At 38.2% G+C, this 17701-nt stretch overlaps 1 protein-coding gene across 1 annotated transcript in view; it reads right to left on the reverse strand.

Annotated features, from left to right (window-relative positions):
* LOC127440120 (laminin subunit gamma-3-like) overlaps positions 1-17701 on the reverse strand; it is a 166260-nt gene that overhangs the window by 14145 nt on the left and 134414 nt on the right. The window contains exons 13-17 of the mRNA XM_051696522.1: positions 5235-5423; positions 4877-5128; positions 3567-3657; positions 3319-3460; positions 2878-3018 (exon numbers count right to left, since the gene is read on the reverse strand). Of these exons, the coding sequence (XP_051552482.1) occupies positions 2878-3018; positions 3319-3460; positions 3567-3657; positions 4877-5128; positions 5235-5423 (815 nt within the window). The remainder of the gene's footprint in view (positions 1-2877; positions 3019-3318; positions 3461-3566; positions 3658-4876; positions 5129-5234; positions 5424-17701) is intronic.

Here is a 17701-nt window from a genome sequence, read left to right on the forward strand (position 1 = left end):
GGGTAACTCTTTTTTCAATAGTTTTCTGTTTACATACCACCTGACAAGCAAAAGTTATTGCAGTCTCAATAGGGAAACTAATCCTGCACAGCTTAGTATTCTTATTTTGTTTATATGTGAAAAAAAAAAAAAAAAAAAAAGAAAACATACTTGAATGGGAAGCGCAGATGGTAGCTTGAAAGTTTAGCCTCAGTGCTACACTGTAGGTAAATCAGCATTTTGAGAGTGACACAGAGGTTGAAGAGTGCATTTTAGATGACTAATGAGTATCATTTAACCACAGGAGGGTTTAGGCTTTAGAGAGCGTGTTATGTCACACAAAGTGATTATTGTGTTACTCACACACATACACAATCTTACAATCAAATAGAGTGAACTCCACTGCATCAGCAGCAGTAGAGTGATGGGCTTTGTTTCATATTGCTGCTCATTTTACAGTTGAACTATTGTGTACCCTGCGTGCAGGACCCTTAGAGATGGAATCCACTAGATCCTTCAAAGCAATTAAGTTCAATGTGTGATCTGTACACCATTGGTGTAATTTCATCCTTATAAATGATCTTTATAGATCCAGTGGTTAAATGCTGAGGTAGACCGTTCCATCTTCAGCTGGCCAGCTAGTAGCGAGAATCACTTCTGAGTGCAACACACATAACCACCCCCCCCCCTTCCGAAAACATTCAAAGACTTAAGAGATTGAAAAAGAGAATGATTAGGATGATCAATAAATTATTAACAATTTTTGTAATCTGATTATGTAATTCAGATTACATGTAATCCGTTTCTACATTATTTTTCTAAAACCTTTTTTGGCAGGGAGGTAGATTACGCTCATTATCTCATTAAAATTCATATAATATATCAATACATTACTCATATAATATTTTGTCAATAAACGCCCTGTTTAGACATTCTGAGAACTTTTACCTTTCTGTGTGCTTGCGTCTGCTCAACCTTGCCAAGACAGAACTCCCTGTGATCGCAGTCAACCCATCTTTTGACCACAACCTCAGTACTCATCTTGCTTCAACTACACTTACACCAACTAGGATAGCCCGGAACCTGGGAGTGGTGGTCAATGACTAACTTAACTTCACTGCCCACATCTCATCTCTTCTTGGAGGTCTGCGCTTTACAACATCAAGACCTTTCCTGTCTGAATATGCTACACAGCTCCTGGTCCAAGCTCTGGTCATTTCAAGAATAGACTACTGTAATGCCCAGTTGGCCGGCCTTCCAGCTAGCATGACTAAGACACTTCTGATGGTCCAAAATGCAGCAAGGCATCTGATGTTCAACCAGCCAAAGAGGGCTCACATCATCTTACTCTGAAATTCACTCCACTGGCTACCAGTACCTGCCAGCATCAAACTCAAGGCACTGACTCTGGATTTTAGGACAGCCAATGGAACAGCACCCTCTTACGCTAACTTCTATACTACTCCAGCCACTTTGAGAACTTCGCAGTACGATACTGCAGATATGGTTGACTTTTGTGTGACAAATTGTTTTGTATGTTCCTTATTTGTAAGTCGCTTTGGATAAAAGCATCTGCTAAATGACTAAATGTAAATGTCTGGTGGCATACACATTCCCTCAGCATATGATGGTAACCCGTGCCTTTTTCTCTCTGCTTTCCTTTTTTTGACATGGGAAATGTCTTTCTTGTGCTTTTGCAGAGTAAAAACCAGGGGGAAAAGCAGTCCTAAAAACTGGAATATGTGATAATCCCCCATAGTGCACTCACTCCATTGTTTACCTCTCACGGCATCGCCAACTGTTGCATTTGTTACAGTGTGATGAGGAGGAGGGCGGGGCCATTCTGTGAGGGTGCATGGCCAGCTCTGAATCAGATGATCAGTGGGAGAGCGAGATAAAGAGGAGCCAGAGTTGCCAGTTCGAGAGAGATAGAGAGAGACGCATATGGCCGCGTTGTGTGTGTCTGTTTGTATTATGTTTTATGTTGTTTTAAGTTGAGTTTTACAATTAAAATTTATGTTTTAAAATTTAGTAAAATTTATCAGCAGGTTCCTGCCTCCTCCTTGCCCACCTTTACCTGTTACAGTGGTACCAAAACCCAGGAAGGAGGAGGGATGCATTGTCACGGAATCCTCGCCACTGCCGTCCACCAAAGGAGCAGCCGCGGCCATCTGCCTGGGGACGGAGGGTTCGCTGCTGGCCACCGAGAGCCGGAGGGCTCGCTGCCATCCGCGAGCTGTTGTCCATCAGAAGGGGAGGAGTGGTGGAGGGCTGGGCGACAGAGTGTGGAGGGAGTTAGTCAGACCAGTGGCACCCCGACCTGAATCAGGCGGGGGAGGAGTGTGATGAGGAGGAGGGTGTGGCCGAGCCGTGAGGGTGCACGACTGGTGCTGAATCAGAAGAGCAACAGGAGAACGAGATAAGGGGGGCCGAAGATGCCAGTTCGAGAGAGAAAGACGCATGTGGCTGCGCTGCATACGTACGTTCTTATCCTGATTTTATAGCACCACAGTGGAAAAAGAAACGATAACCATGCTAACTGGCCCGGAATGGAACAGTTTCACAATGAGAACCGTTGAGCCTATTAGTGGAAAAGCGACTATAGTTCCTTTTCAGCAAAGAATTTCCATAACTTTTCCATGACTTTTCCAGTTGCTTGTCACTACTGGATAAGGATTTCTAAAAATTATTTTATAGAAATGTAATCGAACATATAAAGAGCAATGAAATACTTTGAGCTAGGCATAACTAGAAAAATGTATACTTTAGAAATTTCCCTGACTTTCCCCATTACTTTTTCCAGGCTTGGAAATCATTATTTAAATAATTCCCTGATATTTTTAGGTTTCTTATGACAGTGGAAACCCTGTAAAGGTTGATCTCTCTCTCTAGGCTCACCTGGTCTCTGATGAGACTGTAGCACACAGGGCACTCCTCACATTGGTGGGTCAGGTGGTTCTGATAGTAGTTAAGTTCACACTTGTCACACTTATAACCAACAAACCCCTGGCGACAAGAACACGTCCCATTGTCATGGCACTGCATAGAGGTGGAGCCCATGGGGTCACAATTACATGCTAAATGCAGACAATGAGAAATGGACAAACATTTTACATAACTTGATATACTGTAGGTAATAGGACATAATGAGCAAAATTATGTAAAAATAAGTTTTGTAATATTGCATCAAAAATGAAAGTGTGATCATTATAATGTACCTCTATGGACCTCAATTCACAGTAAAACACATTGATTTAAACGCACTGGCAAGCCATTAAGTAAATATGTAATGATGTGTTCACTAAACGACAGGCTCTGAAAAGCCAGGATTTTTGGTACCTCTGCAGCCTCTAGATGAGAAACCAAAGAAGCCCACTCGACAAGTGTCACACGACTTCCCCTCCACACCTGTTCGACACATGCACTGGCCTGTGACTGGATGACATATGGAAGAAGAGGAGCCAATGGGATTGCAGTTACACCTACAGAATTTAAAAGGAACCAGAATGGTATATTTTGTTGATGAAGATAACTCCTTGAAATTATTGAAAAACCTAAATAATCATTTAAAAGATGGAGGGTCCCTTCCTGTCACATGACTCAGGCAAACACAATTTCCTGTATCTGGGTGGCATTCATTCATTGATCCTGATGTCCCAGCCATGTTACATGCACAAGCTGAGAGAAAGAAATACAAAAACACACTTACACAACCTATTTTTGTTTAAGAAAGTTCATAAAAAACAAACAAAAAAACAGAAATGGAACATTCAATACAAAAGAAAATACAGTTTGAAAATAAAAAGGCTAAAAGTATATAGCCAATCTAATTTGCCAGTCTTCAATGAGCTGTCCTAAAAAATCAGGACTGATATCGTACTTTGAGACTGAGCGTGAGTTTAATTTTTTTTAAAGAAGGTATTAATGTAGTTTTGATAAGGAGTATTATGTTGTGTTCATACACATACACCAATCAGCCACAACATTAAAACCACCTGCCTAATGTTGTGTAAGTCACCCTCGTGCTGCCAAAACAGCGCCAACCCGCATCTCAGAATAGCATTCTGAGTTACTTTTCTTCTCACCACAATTGTACAGAGCGGTTATCTGAGTTACCGTAGACTTTGTCAGTTTGAACTAGTCTGGCCATTCACTGTTGACCTTTCTCATCAACAAGGCATTTCAGTCCACAGAACTGCTGCTCACTGGATGTTTTTTGTTTTTGGCACAATTCTGAGTAAATTCTAGAGACTGTTGTGTGTGAAAATCCCAGGAGATCAGCAATTACAGAAATACTCAAACCAGCCCATCTGGCACCAACTATCATCCATGCGATTATCTAATCTGCCAGTCATGTGGCAGCAGTGCAGTGAATAAAATCATGCAGATATGGGACAGGAGCTTCAGTTTTATGCTCACATCAACCATCAGAATGGGGAAAAATTTGATCTCAGTGATTTGAACCGTGGCATGATTGTTGGTGCCAGATGGGCTGCTTTGAGTATTTCTGTAACTGCTGATCTCCTGTGATTTTCACGCACAACAGTCTCTAGAATTTACTCCGAATGGTGCCAAAAACAAAAAACATTCAGTGGGTGGCAGTTCTGTGGACAGAAATGCCTTGTTGATGAGAAAGGTCAACAGAGAATGGCCAGACTGGTTCAGACTGACAAAGTCCACTGTAACTCAGATAATCACTCTGTACAATTGTGGTGAGAAGAATAGCATCTCAGAATGGGGTGGGTTGGCACTGTTTTGGTGGCACGAGGGGACCTACACAATATTAGGCAGGTGGTTTTAATGTTGTGGCTGATTGGTGTATATGCAACGAAAGTCAAAAGGCTATCAGTCAAATGTCTTCATTTTGTGCCACGTTCATGTCATTAATTACACTCACGTTTGCACTTGTGCTCTGGGCTGAGTTCATTGGCCAAAGCGTTTCCATAGTAACCCGGTCTGCATTTTTCACAATGGTCCCCGGTAGTATGACCCCGGCATTTCAGACAGTGTCCAGTCACATGATCGCACACACCCACTGCGTTGGGATCCACGTTCCCATTACACTCACACCTCACACACAGCTGCAGTTCACCACTCCAGCCGAGCGGGTTGCCATAGAAACTATCCTCACACAATTCACACCTTACACCTTGGAATGAATTAAAATCCATTAACAAAATGCAAATAATTTAATGTTGGGCTGAGTGTTTGTGTTTCAGAATTTGTAAATGGTAAATAAATTGACTGTAACTCACCCCTCTGGCCAACTGGGCAGTTGGTACAAACCACATCCTCCGTCTCTGGTACCTGGGCGCAGGTGGTGCGATCCGGACAAGGACAAGGTAAGCAGTCACCTGGGCTGCCAGTCAATGAATTGCCATAGTAACCATTCTGGCAACGTTCACAATAGGGGCCGGTGGTAAAGTCTGTGCATTCACACACACCTGAAATAAAACATAGGCACATAGTCTAAGACAATAATCAGATTCATTAGACCTCTCTTTCAAACCCTAACCATACCCCTACCCCCCTACATCTAACCCTCACAGAAAACTTTCTGCATTCTAACATTTTCATCAGCACATTATTTCATCCCTTTATTAGGCAATTTTCCTTGTGAAGTTCCCCACAATGTAAGCAACACCAGACCCCAAATTCACATCCACACTGAAAGAGAGTACTAAAGCTCCATGAGTACAATACGAGTTTTAAACTGACCCAAACGCATTTCTGAGGTGAGCCAGAAAGCCCATGGTGTGAGCAATCATGTATCAACTCATCAGCGCAGACAAGCAGCTCAGCACTCTGCCAGTTTCAGCACATAAACACCACCTAAAATGTGCCACTGGGCAAATCGCTGGGCTCCATTTGGATTCTGCCCACATGCCCTACCATCCTGACAGCTTTTATTGAGATAAACAATAAGTGGAGATGTTACACATAAATAACTAAACAAAGTAGCACAAACGCATGCACAAGACTTACTTACTAATAAACTATCATTTAATTTTGAATACAGTACAAAATGACATGCAGGTGTGACTGCACACAATCCTACACATGCAGAAATGCTGCACAGACACACGTCTAAACGGTGACAAGACTCAAAAAACACACTACCCACGTATAACGCCAGATGGCAATATACCATTACATCTAAAGAGTGTTTGCATGAGAGAGCGAAAAAGAGAGGGAGATGCGACAACTAAAGACTTAATAAGCAGTTTGACTGTGGTTGCTCTAAAGCCAAATTTTAAGGGAAAAACACTAAAATATAACTTGTTCCTCTGGCAAACAACGAGGACAGTCCAAATGACTCTCTGTCATCAAAGGCTTATTGATTATTTCTGATTCAGTGTTAAGAACTCATTCAAAGGTTATTTATGCATTTGAACTGCTAGACAATAAAGAGAAAATACAACCTCCAGATATATGTCTTTCTGTCTGTCAGAATCATGGGATTAAAATGAGGCAAATATTGATCCTTGCCTCTTACACACAATTCATCAATAAATTCTTGACCTATGCATGTATGGACTGGAGCATACATGAGATGAATAGTAAAATCGCCCCATGAAGGACAAGCATCCAGGCAAATCAAGGGAAATATCACCATAAATAAAACACACACACACACACACACACACACACACACACACACACACACACACACACACACACACACACACACACACACACACACACACACGTTGGTGCAGCTATCATTATGAGGACTCTCCATCCATAGACATAATGATTTTTATACTGTACGAACTACAGATTCTATCCCCTAACCCTACCCCTAAACCTAACCCTCACAAAAACTTGCACAAAACGTTCTGCATTTTTACATTTTCAATAAAACATCGTTTAGTATGATTTTTTAAGCGATTTGAATTATGGGGACACTAGAAATGTCCTCATAAACCACATTTATAGCATAATACCCCTGTTATTACCAGTTTGTAACCTAAAAAAAGTCCCCGTAAACCACTTAAACCTGCCCACACACACACAACAGTTTTACAAAATCTCTAAAATCGCAGAATCTTCTATCAGCCATCGTTGGAGCTATGCTCGAGTTCCCTATTGAGAGATCAGAGACAACTCAACACCATATCACGCAAACTGAAAAAAAGAAATAATAGATCGGCAACAAATGCTGTTCTTTCACCAGCCAATATATTAAAAAGATTCCTCCAGAAACAGGCAAATAAAACCTATTAGATACATTCTAATGATTTGAATAAAAAACACTATATAATACAGTACATCTTGACACTGAAATAACAACTCAAATTTTCAGAATCACATGTGTATTAGTGAGGTGAGAAAGTGTTATTGGAGCTCCATGTGCTAGTTACTTCACGATTAGATTTAATAGAGTTGCACTAAAAGAGAGAGAGAGAGAGAGAGAGAGAGAGAGAGAGAGAGAGTGTTAGGGTGCCTCAGAACAAAATGAGAGGTCCTTTAAAGAAACTATACTGCCCTACAAAAGCAAAATGCAGTAACTATGGCAACACTGAAACTGAGAAAAATGGCCTGAGTTACTAGGTTTCAGTGTGGAATTTATAGATACTGCAGTTTTCTCAATCCAGTTTCTCTGACAGATCATTGTCTAAGAGACATGATTTCAGACATAACTTGATTTTGACAAAATATTACTGCGCTTTGCCTTTAGTATAGTATTGGCAGTATTGGTGCTTATAGAAAAGACAAGAGATGGTGATCACAAGTGCATCTATCTGAGACTCAATATATCAGCCTGATTTCATGAAATTAACGTGAACATGACAACATTTTTGCAATTCAAACTTTATTGAACTGTATATTACGTTTGGCTACAGGTTTCCAGTGAGATGTCCAGCTGGGTGTGCCAAAAGCAAATACAATGGTATAATATTCAGATGCGGTTTTAAGGTGAATTTTGGATGGATGTTTTTTAACTTAAAACTTTTGCCTGAACCTAACCAATAGTGTTTTAAAATATAAATGAGACGTTTAAAAAAGACATCCTTACCAAATCAATGCATGGACCCTAACAATTAGTGTTTTAAATGCTGAAGCAAAATGAAAAATCACACTTTCTGAACCAAACACATCAGTTTGTGCAGCTTCTATGACTCTTTAATGTCATGTTTTAGCTTGAGTTTATGGCTGGATGGAACCACGGTACTCCGACTCTAAGTCCAACACCCTATCAGGTAAGATACCGCACAAGCTAATCACGTTGGAATAAGTATATATATTTAGGTGTGTCTGTAATACAAGCATGAAAATGTATTGTTTTTCAAAAAAGTGTTTGAGTAAAAGTGTGTCGATATCATAAAATAGCAGGGTCTGAGTAATAGAGAGAAAAATAAATATTTATAAAGTCATAATCAGCCATTGAAGTTGTGATTTGTGTGAAAGGGAACAAAACACTCTAGTGCTCATTTCACCTGGAAACTGCAGGGCATTGTACCTGGAGATACGTATAACAAGTTTTGCAAAAATGTTTATAGAGTCACGTTTTCACTATGAGACCAGGTTGCAATATATGATCACAAAATGATTATTGCTCCATTTTATCATTATCACTACTGTCTAGAGTCTGACTGATATGGGATTTTTGAGACTGATACCGATTTTAGAGGGGGAAAATTCACAGATTACCGATATGGTGGCCGATATAGCTAATTTTTGAGCTGGAATGAAAACAGACCTTTTCTATGTGGATTGTTCACCGATTTTGCACCGATATGACTATGCAAAGGTACTCAGAAGGCTGCTTTCTTAAACAAATATTTTTATTAAAGAATATTTGACATTATTATTACACATTTTCAACAAATTCTAGAAATGAACACTGAGAAAATAAAGAATAAATACAAATACAATAAATAGCTTAATAAACATCAGTACTGTATGTTTAGTTTAAGTCAATTGCTGACCATTTAAATAAAGAATAAATAGAATAAAACAAAAATCAGTACTGTATGTTAAGTATCAGTCAATTGCTGACCATTAAAATAAATAATAAATTCAAATAAAATAAATAGCTAAATAAACATCAGTAGTACTGTTTAGTATCAGTAAAATGCTGTCCATTTAAATAAAGAATAAATTAAAAGCTAAATAAATATCGGGGGCCGGTTGCACCAGCTATACATACGTTACAACTTATCCTAGTTGTGGCGTAAATGGGCACTAAGCCAAAATGTATGCACTACTAAATATTTGAGCATTGCGCCGTTACATTTATGTAGCAAATTACATTAAATGACTAATTAGATCTTTGCTCACAATTTCTATTGTAAGGAATTAGCTTTAATAAGGAAATTATGATTAATTCACTTATTGGAGTAATATTATTCTCATGGCTTATTGAAAATAATATTACACATATTTAGGTACAGCTTTGAAGCGAAATCTTTTAAAAACAGGGATGAGATTATTTATCAGAATATACCACAGTCAAATTCTTTAAAATGGAAATATGAATAATTAATCATAACTCGTTATAATTAATTATAAACATTTGGATCAGTTAATAGAATTAACTTGATGTAGCTGAATTAACATTACAATCAATTAATCTGTTCGTCCAGCAAACACTCAGTATTGATCGTCTGTCAACTCTCAGAAAGGATATTTTTCGTGCCACAGAAAAATGACTCTTTCTTAGCATGTAGCTGTGATCAAATCATTAAATTGACGTTGATTTACAACCAGACCAGAATGAACTCGCAAGAATGTACACAAAAGCTTTATTTAACTAAATCACGAACACATAACTAATCTAAACAAACACATACACACAAATCACGCATACATGGGAAATGGAAAAGTGAAAGTGAATGAAACAGGAACAGAACAGAGGAATGAAGCTATGAAAAGAGTCATTTAACCATCTGAAAGAACCATCAGTTTCTTACTTCAAAGCACCTTTGTTAACAAAGAGGTTCACAGCTTATACTAAACCTCTGTTTAGTTAGTTAATTGTACGATACTTGCAATGCCTCGGCGGTTGACAGAGCGCCCGGATGCAGTCTCAGGAGAAAGTCTTGATGGTTCATTGAGTCGATGGTGTTGAAGTTGCTATCAATTTCTTCCGTGTTGAATGAAGAAATTATGATGAACTTGCAGTGTTAGTTTGACTCCGTTATGGTCGAGGAAGTTACACATGGCTTAATGTGTTAAGGCCTGCTGGCCCGCGACCTCATGGTCGGACCGGGTGTTTCCAGTCCCACACGAGCAGCAACCATGAGTAGAAGGGAGAAAGAGGGAAGAGAGAGAGAGGAGAGAGGAAATAAGGGAGGTCACTCCGACAGTGCCCTTTAACTCCTGAGTGAGGTCACTCCTCTCGAGCTTGGCTTGACCAATGAGAAAGGTGCAATTTTCCAGCTAGCAGTTTGTGCCCCTTTATGCTCTGATTAATATAACAAGCATACAATGCATGCTATAAGGGGGTGCTATACTCCAATGGTTAGGGCATCACACAAGGATTAATTTGATAGGAAGCATGATACCTCATACCTCATATGAACATACATATCCTCAGGACAATGTGTGTATGATTATTACTGTCTCGTATAGTGTCTTTTGTACTGTATACCGTTTTGTGCATGCTTTATGACAGAACCACTAGATAATGTAAAATTATTTGGTATCATGCTTCCTATCAAATTAATCCTTATGTGATGCCCTAAACATTGGAGTATAGTACCCCTTTATAGCATGCATTGTATGCTTGTTATATTAATCAGAGCATAAAGGGGCACAAACTGCTAGCTTACTCCAATGATGCAAATGAGTCAGCTTCCAAACAAAGGAACTTTTCCCGCTGGAAAATTGCACCTTTCTCATTGGTCAAGCCAAACTCGAGAGGAGTGACCTCACTCAGGAGTTAAAGGGCACTGTTGGAGTAACCTCCCTCTCTCTCTCTCTTGCTCACGTCTGCTCATGTTTGCTGCTCGTGTGGGACCGGAAACACCCAGTCCGAATGCGAGGTCGCGGGCCGGCATGCTTTAACACATCAAGCCATGTGTAACTTCCTCGACCATAACGAAGTCAAACTAACACCGCAAGTTCATCATCATCCTTCATTCAGCACGGAAGAAATTGATTGCAACTTCAACACCATAGACTCAAGGAACCAACAAGACTTTCTCCTGAGACTGCATCCATAACAATTAACTAACTAAACAGAGGTTTAGTATAAGCTGTGAACCCCTTTGTTAACAAAGATGCTTTGAAGTAAGAAACTGATGGTTCTTTCAGATGGTTAAATGACTCTTGTCATGGCTTCTTTCCCCTGTTCTGTTCTGGTTTCATTCACTTTCACTTTTCCATTTCCCATGTATGCGTGATTTGTGTGTATGTGTTTGTTTAGATTAGTTATGTGTTCGTGATTTAGTTAAATAAAGCTTTTGTGTACATTCTTGCGAGTTCATTCTGGTCTGCTTGTAAATCAACGTCAGTTTAACGATTTGATCACAGCTACATGCTAAGAAAGAGTTATTTTTCTGTGGCCACGAAAAATATCCTTTCTGAGAGTTGATAGACAATCAATACTGAGTGTTCGCTGGATGAACAGATTAATTGACTGTAATGTTAATGCAGCTAGTTAATTCTATTAACTGATCCAAATGTTTATAATTAATTATAACGAGTTATGATTAATTATTCATATTTCCATTTTAAAGATAATTTGACTGTGGTATATTTTGATAAATAATCTCATCCCTGTTTTTAAAAGATTTCTCTTCAAAGCTGTACCTAAATATGTGTAATATTATTTTCAATAAGCCATGAGAATAATATTACTCCAATAAGTTAATTAATCATAATTCCCTTATTAAAGCTAATTCCTTATAATAGCAATTGTGAGCGGATACAACGAGACGTTGTATTACGATTTTAATGGTGGAGAATTTTATTCCGAAAAATAATCCAGTTATTTGTCATTTATCTTGTTTATAATGGTTGTCAAAAGTGACTAATTCCATTATAAATTCCCATACATAATAATGTAGAATAAGGACAGTTTAATTTAATTCCTAGCTCACACATACTGTTTCCCTACATATAATGATGGGAGAATGCATGCAAAGATCTAAATTAGTCATTTAATGTAATTCGCTACAGTAAACATATACGCCGATACTGATACAGCTCAGCATTCAACACCATAGTGCCCTCCAAGCTTCATGAGAAACTCCGGGCTCTGGGCTTATACAGCTGACTGTGCAGCTGGATCCTGGACTTCCTGTCAAGCAGATGCCAGGTGGTTAGAATGGGCAGCAACATCTCCTCATCACTGATCCTCCACACTGGAGCCCTACAGGGCTGTGTTCTCAGCCCACTCCTGTATTCCCTGTACACACATGACTGTGTGGTCATGTCAGTAAGTAGGTGTCCACATCACAGAGGAACTCACATGGTCCATCCATCGGAGGCCATTGTGAAGAAGGCTCACCAGCACCTCTTCTTCCTGAGATGGCTGAGGAAGTTTGAATGAACTACCACATCCACACATGGTTCTACACCAGCACTGTAGAGAACATCCTGACTGGCTGCATCACTGCCTGGTACACCCTCAACCACAAAGGCTACTCACCACGTGTCCCACGGGAATGAACCACATTATAGCAACCACGAGGAGGTTACCCCATGTGGCTCTACCCTCCCTAGCTACCGGGCCAATTTGGTTGCTTAGGAAACCTGGCTGGAGTCACTCAGCATGCCCTGGGATTTGAACTAGCGAGCTAGCGAGCTCCAGGGGTGGTAGCCAGCGTCTTTACCACTGAGAAATGTATTAGTATATGTTGAAATTAAAGAAATAATTCACCCAAAAATGAAAATTTGCTTACAATTTACTCACCCTCAGGCTATTCAAGATATATCTGAATTTCTTCATCAAAAGAGAATTGAAGATTTTTAGGATTTCATTTCAGGCCTCCTCCTTTAAACAATGCAAGTGAATGTACTCCATTTTTTTGACGATCCAAAATGCATATTTAGGGTGCATCAAAATAATCCACATGACTCCAGTCAACAAATAAAGTTCTTCTGAACCCAAATGATTGATTATTTTTAGAAACAAAACAATTTTTATATACTTTTTAACTACAAATGTTCACTTCCGTACATCTCTGTGACACACGCTCATGAGAGGGATGACATAAGCTCATTGGTAAGGTCACGTGCCATGTGGAGGCAGAAAGCCTCACAGAGATGTACGGAGTGAACATTTGTAGTTAAAAAGTATATAAGTATTGTTATTTTGGACTGTCAAAAAAATGGAGTACATTCACTTGCATTGTTTAAAGGAGGAGGCCTGAAATGAAATCCTAATAGTCTTAAATTCTGTTATGATGAAGAAACTCAGATATATCTTGGATGGCCTGAAGGTAAGAACTATTCCTTTAACTAAGATTAATAAAAGCTGTAAAAGTATTGTGCATTGTTAGTTCATGTTAACTAAAGTTGTTAACTGATGTTAACAAATAGAACCTTATTATAAATTGTTACCATCTTTTTTAATGCTTTATTCGTGTGCCACAATGATGTAATGCATTTTAATTATCTATATTATTATTTTTTATAATATATATATTATTTATAATGATTTAAATATAACTATTTATAAGTATTTAATCAATATTTATTGAATTATTATTATTTGAGGGGCTTTCTAACAAATATCTATATATGCAATCAGTTGCGATTAATTCAATTAATTAAACGGCATACCTTTGGACATAATACTTTGCTATTCTTTGCACAATTATTTTATTTGATTAAATATGTTGCAACTTACCTGGACCTCTTAAAGGTTTTTTAAAACTCAGTGTCAAGCTCATTTCCTTAACAAGGCTAAAGATAGTTATTTGTGAACAATTTTCTATTCACTGCTTCAGCCATGTTGCTATCCAAAGGCAACAGGTGACAGGGAAGATTTGGACCAAATGTATTCAAATCAAAACTAACTTAGAGTTGAGTTCTTTAAGATGACAGATGACAACATTTCTGTCAGCCCTGCAACTGGTGACGAGAACGTGTGCAATGCAGCTGAAATAATTAATCACAGGACGTTTTTCAGCGTGAAGAGCCAGTTACTCCAAATCACAAAGGTATCAAGAGAGAAAGCAGGCATGCAGGGTGAAAGGGAAGGGGTGAGAGAAAAGTGAGGAGAGACGGCTATATTTAAGTCCATTTGAGTGAACAAAAAATGCTGGCTACCCACTGTCTGTTGGCCTCGGCGGATGTTAAAGTTGACCTTATGGTAATATGAGACAGATGTGGCACCTACTGACAGGCAGATGCCCTACACATTTGCACACAGAAACACAATCACCACATTTAAACAACCACTTCCCTGTGGGCGGATCAAAATCTGCTGGCTTGTCGGTCATTTGCATTCTGAAACAAAAGCCTCCTTATTCCCTCAAACTGCTTCTCAAGTGACAGTGATATCAGAATATTCTCACATAGTAAGGAGAATGATTTATATTTAATGACTAATCAAGTATAATCAAGTAAATCTTACATGGTGTCCAACTGCTGGACACAAAAAAGGGCCAGTTCATTTTTATATATTCAAATCAGAGTCCTAAATATTCACATATTCCTCTGTGCTATGCAAAACAGGATGATATCCATCGACCAGAGGTCTGTTGGGATTATCATGTCAATGTCTTTATTTGAAATCTCGCATCTCTTCAAGCAAAATTTATTCCCAGAGCCTGACATTTGTACCCCTCCGCTTTCTGAAATATTCACTGCTTTAGGGTGGCTAAATATCACCACCTCCACATGGGCCCTTCCTGAATCTTTGAGAGGGGTGAAAGAATCAGAGTAAAAATAAAGTTGGCCCTCTATTTCCCAAAACAGAGTGATGAAAAGGACTCATCCCTGCAGCTGTCCTTTAATAAAGGGTGATCTTCATTTCAATACTTGTCGACCTGCATCTGTCTCAATGCAGTCTCACTCATTAGAATATTTATTTAAGTTTGGTCCACATTAAAGGGCTAATTAGACTGTGGCAGTTTAATTTATGAGGCTCCAGATGGTAAGCAGAATATTTTTGGTTGCAGTGGCGTCAGCAGAGCAGAGTGTACAACAAACAGATTTATATACAGTAAGACTGTGTATATGTGTTTTTTAGAATGCAAAATTTTTATTTGCTTACTGATACCCTGATAGTCACTTGTATTATCCATGGATATAGTATTTCCATATTATTGAAAACCAAAAGCCAGTGATAATCTTTCCATTCAGTCTTTGACTTTAAGGCTGTGTGCTCATGACTCTGAAAAATAGACTGCTGATCTTGTATGACAAGACTGCCGGTTGTCTTTTCTCACTAAAGAATATCTTTCTCTTTTTTCCTCTCCTTCCGTTATACCTTTTCACCTCCTTTATGTGGCCTGCTGTAGTGAATAAGAACAATGGCGACTGTAGGAACAGAGAGAGAAAAATCTAGAATGGTGCATACAGTACAGAAAAAAAAAAAAAAAAGACACCCTTATAAAACACATTTACAAAACAACTACAACAATTTGAACCTTAGCTAGAATATAACAGGGGGATTTAAGAATATACTTTATTTTGAAGTTTGAGACTACCATTATATTGAGTCAACGTACAATAAAAGTTAGTGCATTTACATGCTATGGCCGCATGCATGTGGTTTTCATGAAAGCTTGTGAGACACTTTTCTATATTTGTTGATTTATATTAAAGCCAAAAATGAACTTTAAGTCATCATTTATTCACCCTCAAGTTGTTCCAAACCTGCAAGATTTTTTTGTGGAACACAGCAGGAGAATGTTTACACTGCTCTATTGCATTCAATGAAAGTGGATGGAGACCAAGGGCTGTCAAGTTAAAAAAATTATCAATAAAAGCACCTAAAAGCATAATTAAAGTAGTCATAATTAAAGTTTGTTGAGAAACAGACTTAAATTTATAACCTGGTCTCATAGTGAAAACGTGACTCTACATACATTTTTGCAAAACATGTTATCCGTGTCTCCAGGTACCCTGCAGTTTTCAGGTAAAATGAACACTAGAGGTGCAACAACAACTGCGTGTTTTATTCACTTTCACTCAAATCATGAATTTAATGGCTGATTATGACTTTATAAATACTTCTTTTTCTCTCTATTACTTAAAATGTGCTATTTTATGATATCTACACACATTTACTCAAACACATCTTTTGAAAAACAATACATTTTAATGCTTGTATTACAGACTCACCTACATATATACACTTATTCCAACATGAATAGCTTGCATGGTAGCTCACCTGAGAGGGTGTTGGACTTAGAGTTGGAGGACCGTGGTTCCAGTCATGAACTCAAGGTGACACATAACATTATGAGGTGTTTGCTTCAGAAAATGTGCTTTTTCATTTCGCTTCTGCATTTTAAAACACTAATGCTTAGACTTAGACACTGATAAGGTAAGGATGCATTTTTAACATCTCTCATTTATATTTTAAAACACTAATGTTTTAGTTTAGGCATTGATTTTTTAGGATGTCTTTTTTAAATGTCTTATTTATATTTTAAAACACTATTTGTTAGGTTCAGGCAAAAGTTTTAGGTTAGTTTTAGGGTGTTTAAAAAAAAAAAAAAAAAAAAAAAAAAAGATCCAAAATTCACCTTAAAACCACATCTGAATACACCATTTTACTTGCTTTTGGCACCCCCAGCTGGATATCTCACTGGAAACCTGAAGCCAAATGTGAAATACAGCACGCAAGTAATGAAATTGCAAACATTTTGTCATGTTCACGTAAATTTTATGAGATCAGGCTGTAAATTTAAGTAGTTATTCACTGAAAATCTTGCCTTGGAATGGTTGACAGCCGTAGTCACCTTTCACTTTCATAGTATTGAAAAGAGTAGCTTGAACATTCTGCTAGAAATAACTGTGTTCCACGGAAGACAGAAGGTCATGTGGGATTTGAAGAACATGAGATTGAGTAAATGATGAAAGAAATTAATTTCTGGGAGAACTATCCCTTAAGTTAATAATCAGACAAACATCCTTTAAAGGGGCGGATCTAGAATTTTTTTTTATGGGGTGGCAAGGGGGCGGCATGCAGACTATGAGGGGTGACAACACCAAAGCAAGCGCCCATGCATAGTGCTTATGGATTAAGGTACAAAGCTTCATTGCAAAAACTACCAGTTCATTAATTGGAGTCACTTTCAAATTACAGATGTCCATGAATTTGCGATACAACTGCATTTCCACAGGAACCACATTGTAACCATTTTGCTACTGATTTGCCAACATGAAAAACAAATATTTTTTTGCATAATAAAAATTAAGTAACAAAGTTTATATCTCCAAAGCACCAAGACATTGTCTATTAAACATGTCAACAAATTTTAAATGTTCCTTAGCTTGACATTTAGAACTGGCAATCTGGTCTAAACTTCACTACCTTTGTTTAGTGTACCCATGGATGGAAAATGCATGCATATCCCATGTTATTCTGCTAATAAAGTTCTGAAGGCCTTTCACCTTTGTAACAGCTGGAATAATCCATTTGAAAGCAAAGATTAACTCAAAGTTAGATCTAAATAAAAATAAACTGTACAGAAAATTGTGCTGTTGGGGAAGTGCTCAGATAAACTTTTTATTTTAATGAAACAAGATTGCATATGTACATCAGTGGATGAGTGTTTATGTGACACCCTAAAGTATGTACACATTTTGG

The sequence above is a fragment of the Myxocyprinus asiaticus genome, chromosome 4 (assembly GCF_019703515.2).
Source record: "Myxocyprinus asiaticus isolate MX2 ecotype Aquarium Trade chromosome 4, UBuf_Myxa_2, whole genome shotgun sequence".
NCBI lineage: Eukaryota > Metazoa > Chordata > Actinopteri > Cypriniformes > Catostomidae > Myxocyprinus > Myxocyprinus asiaticus.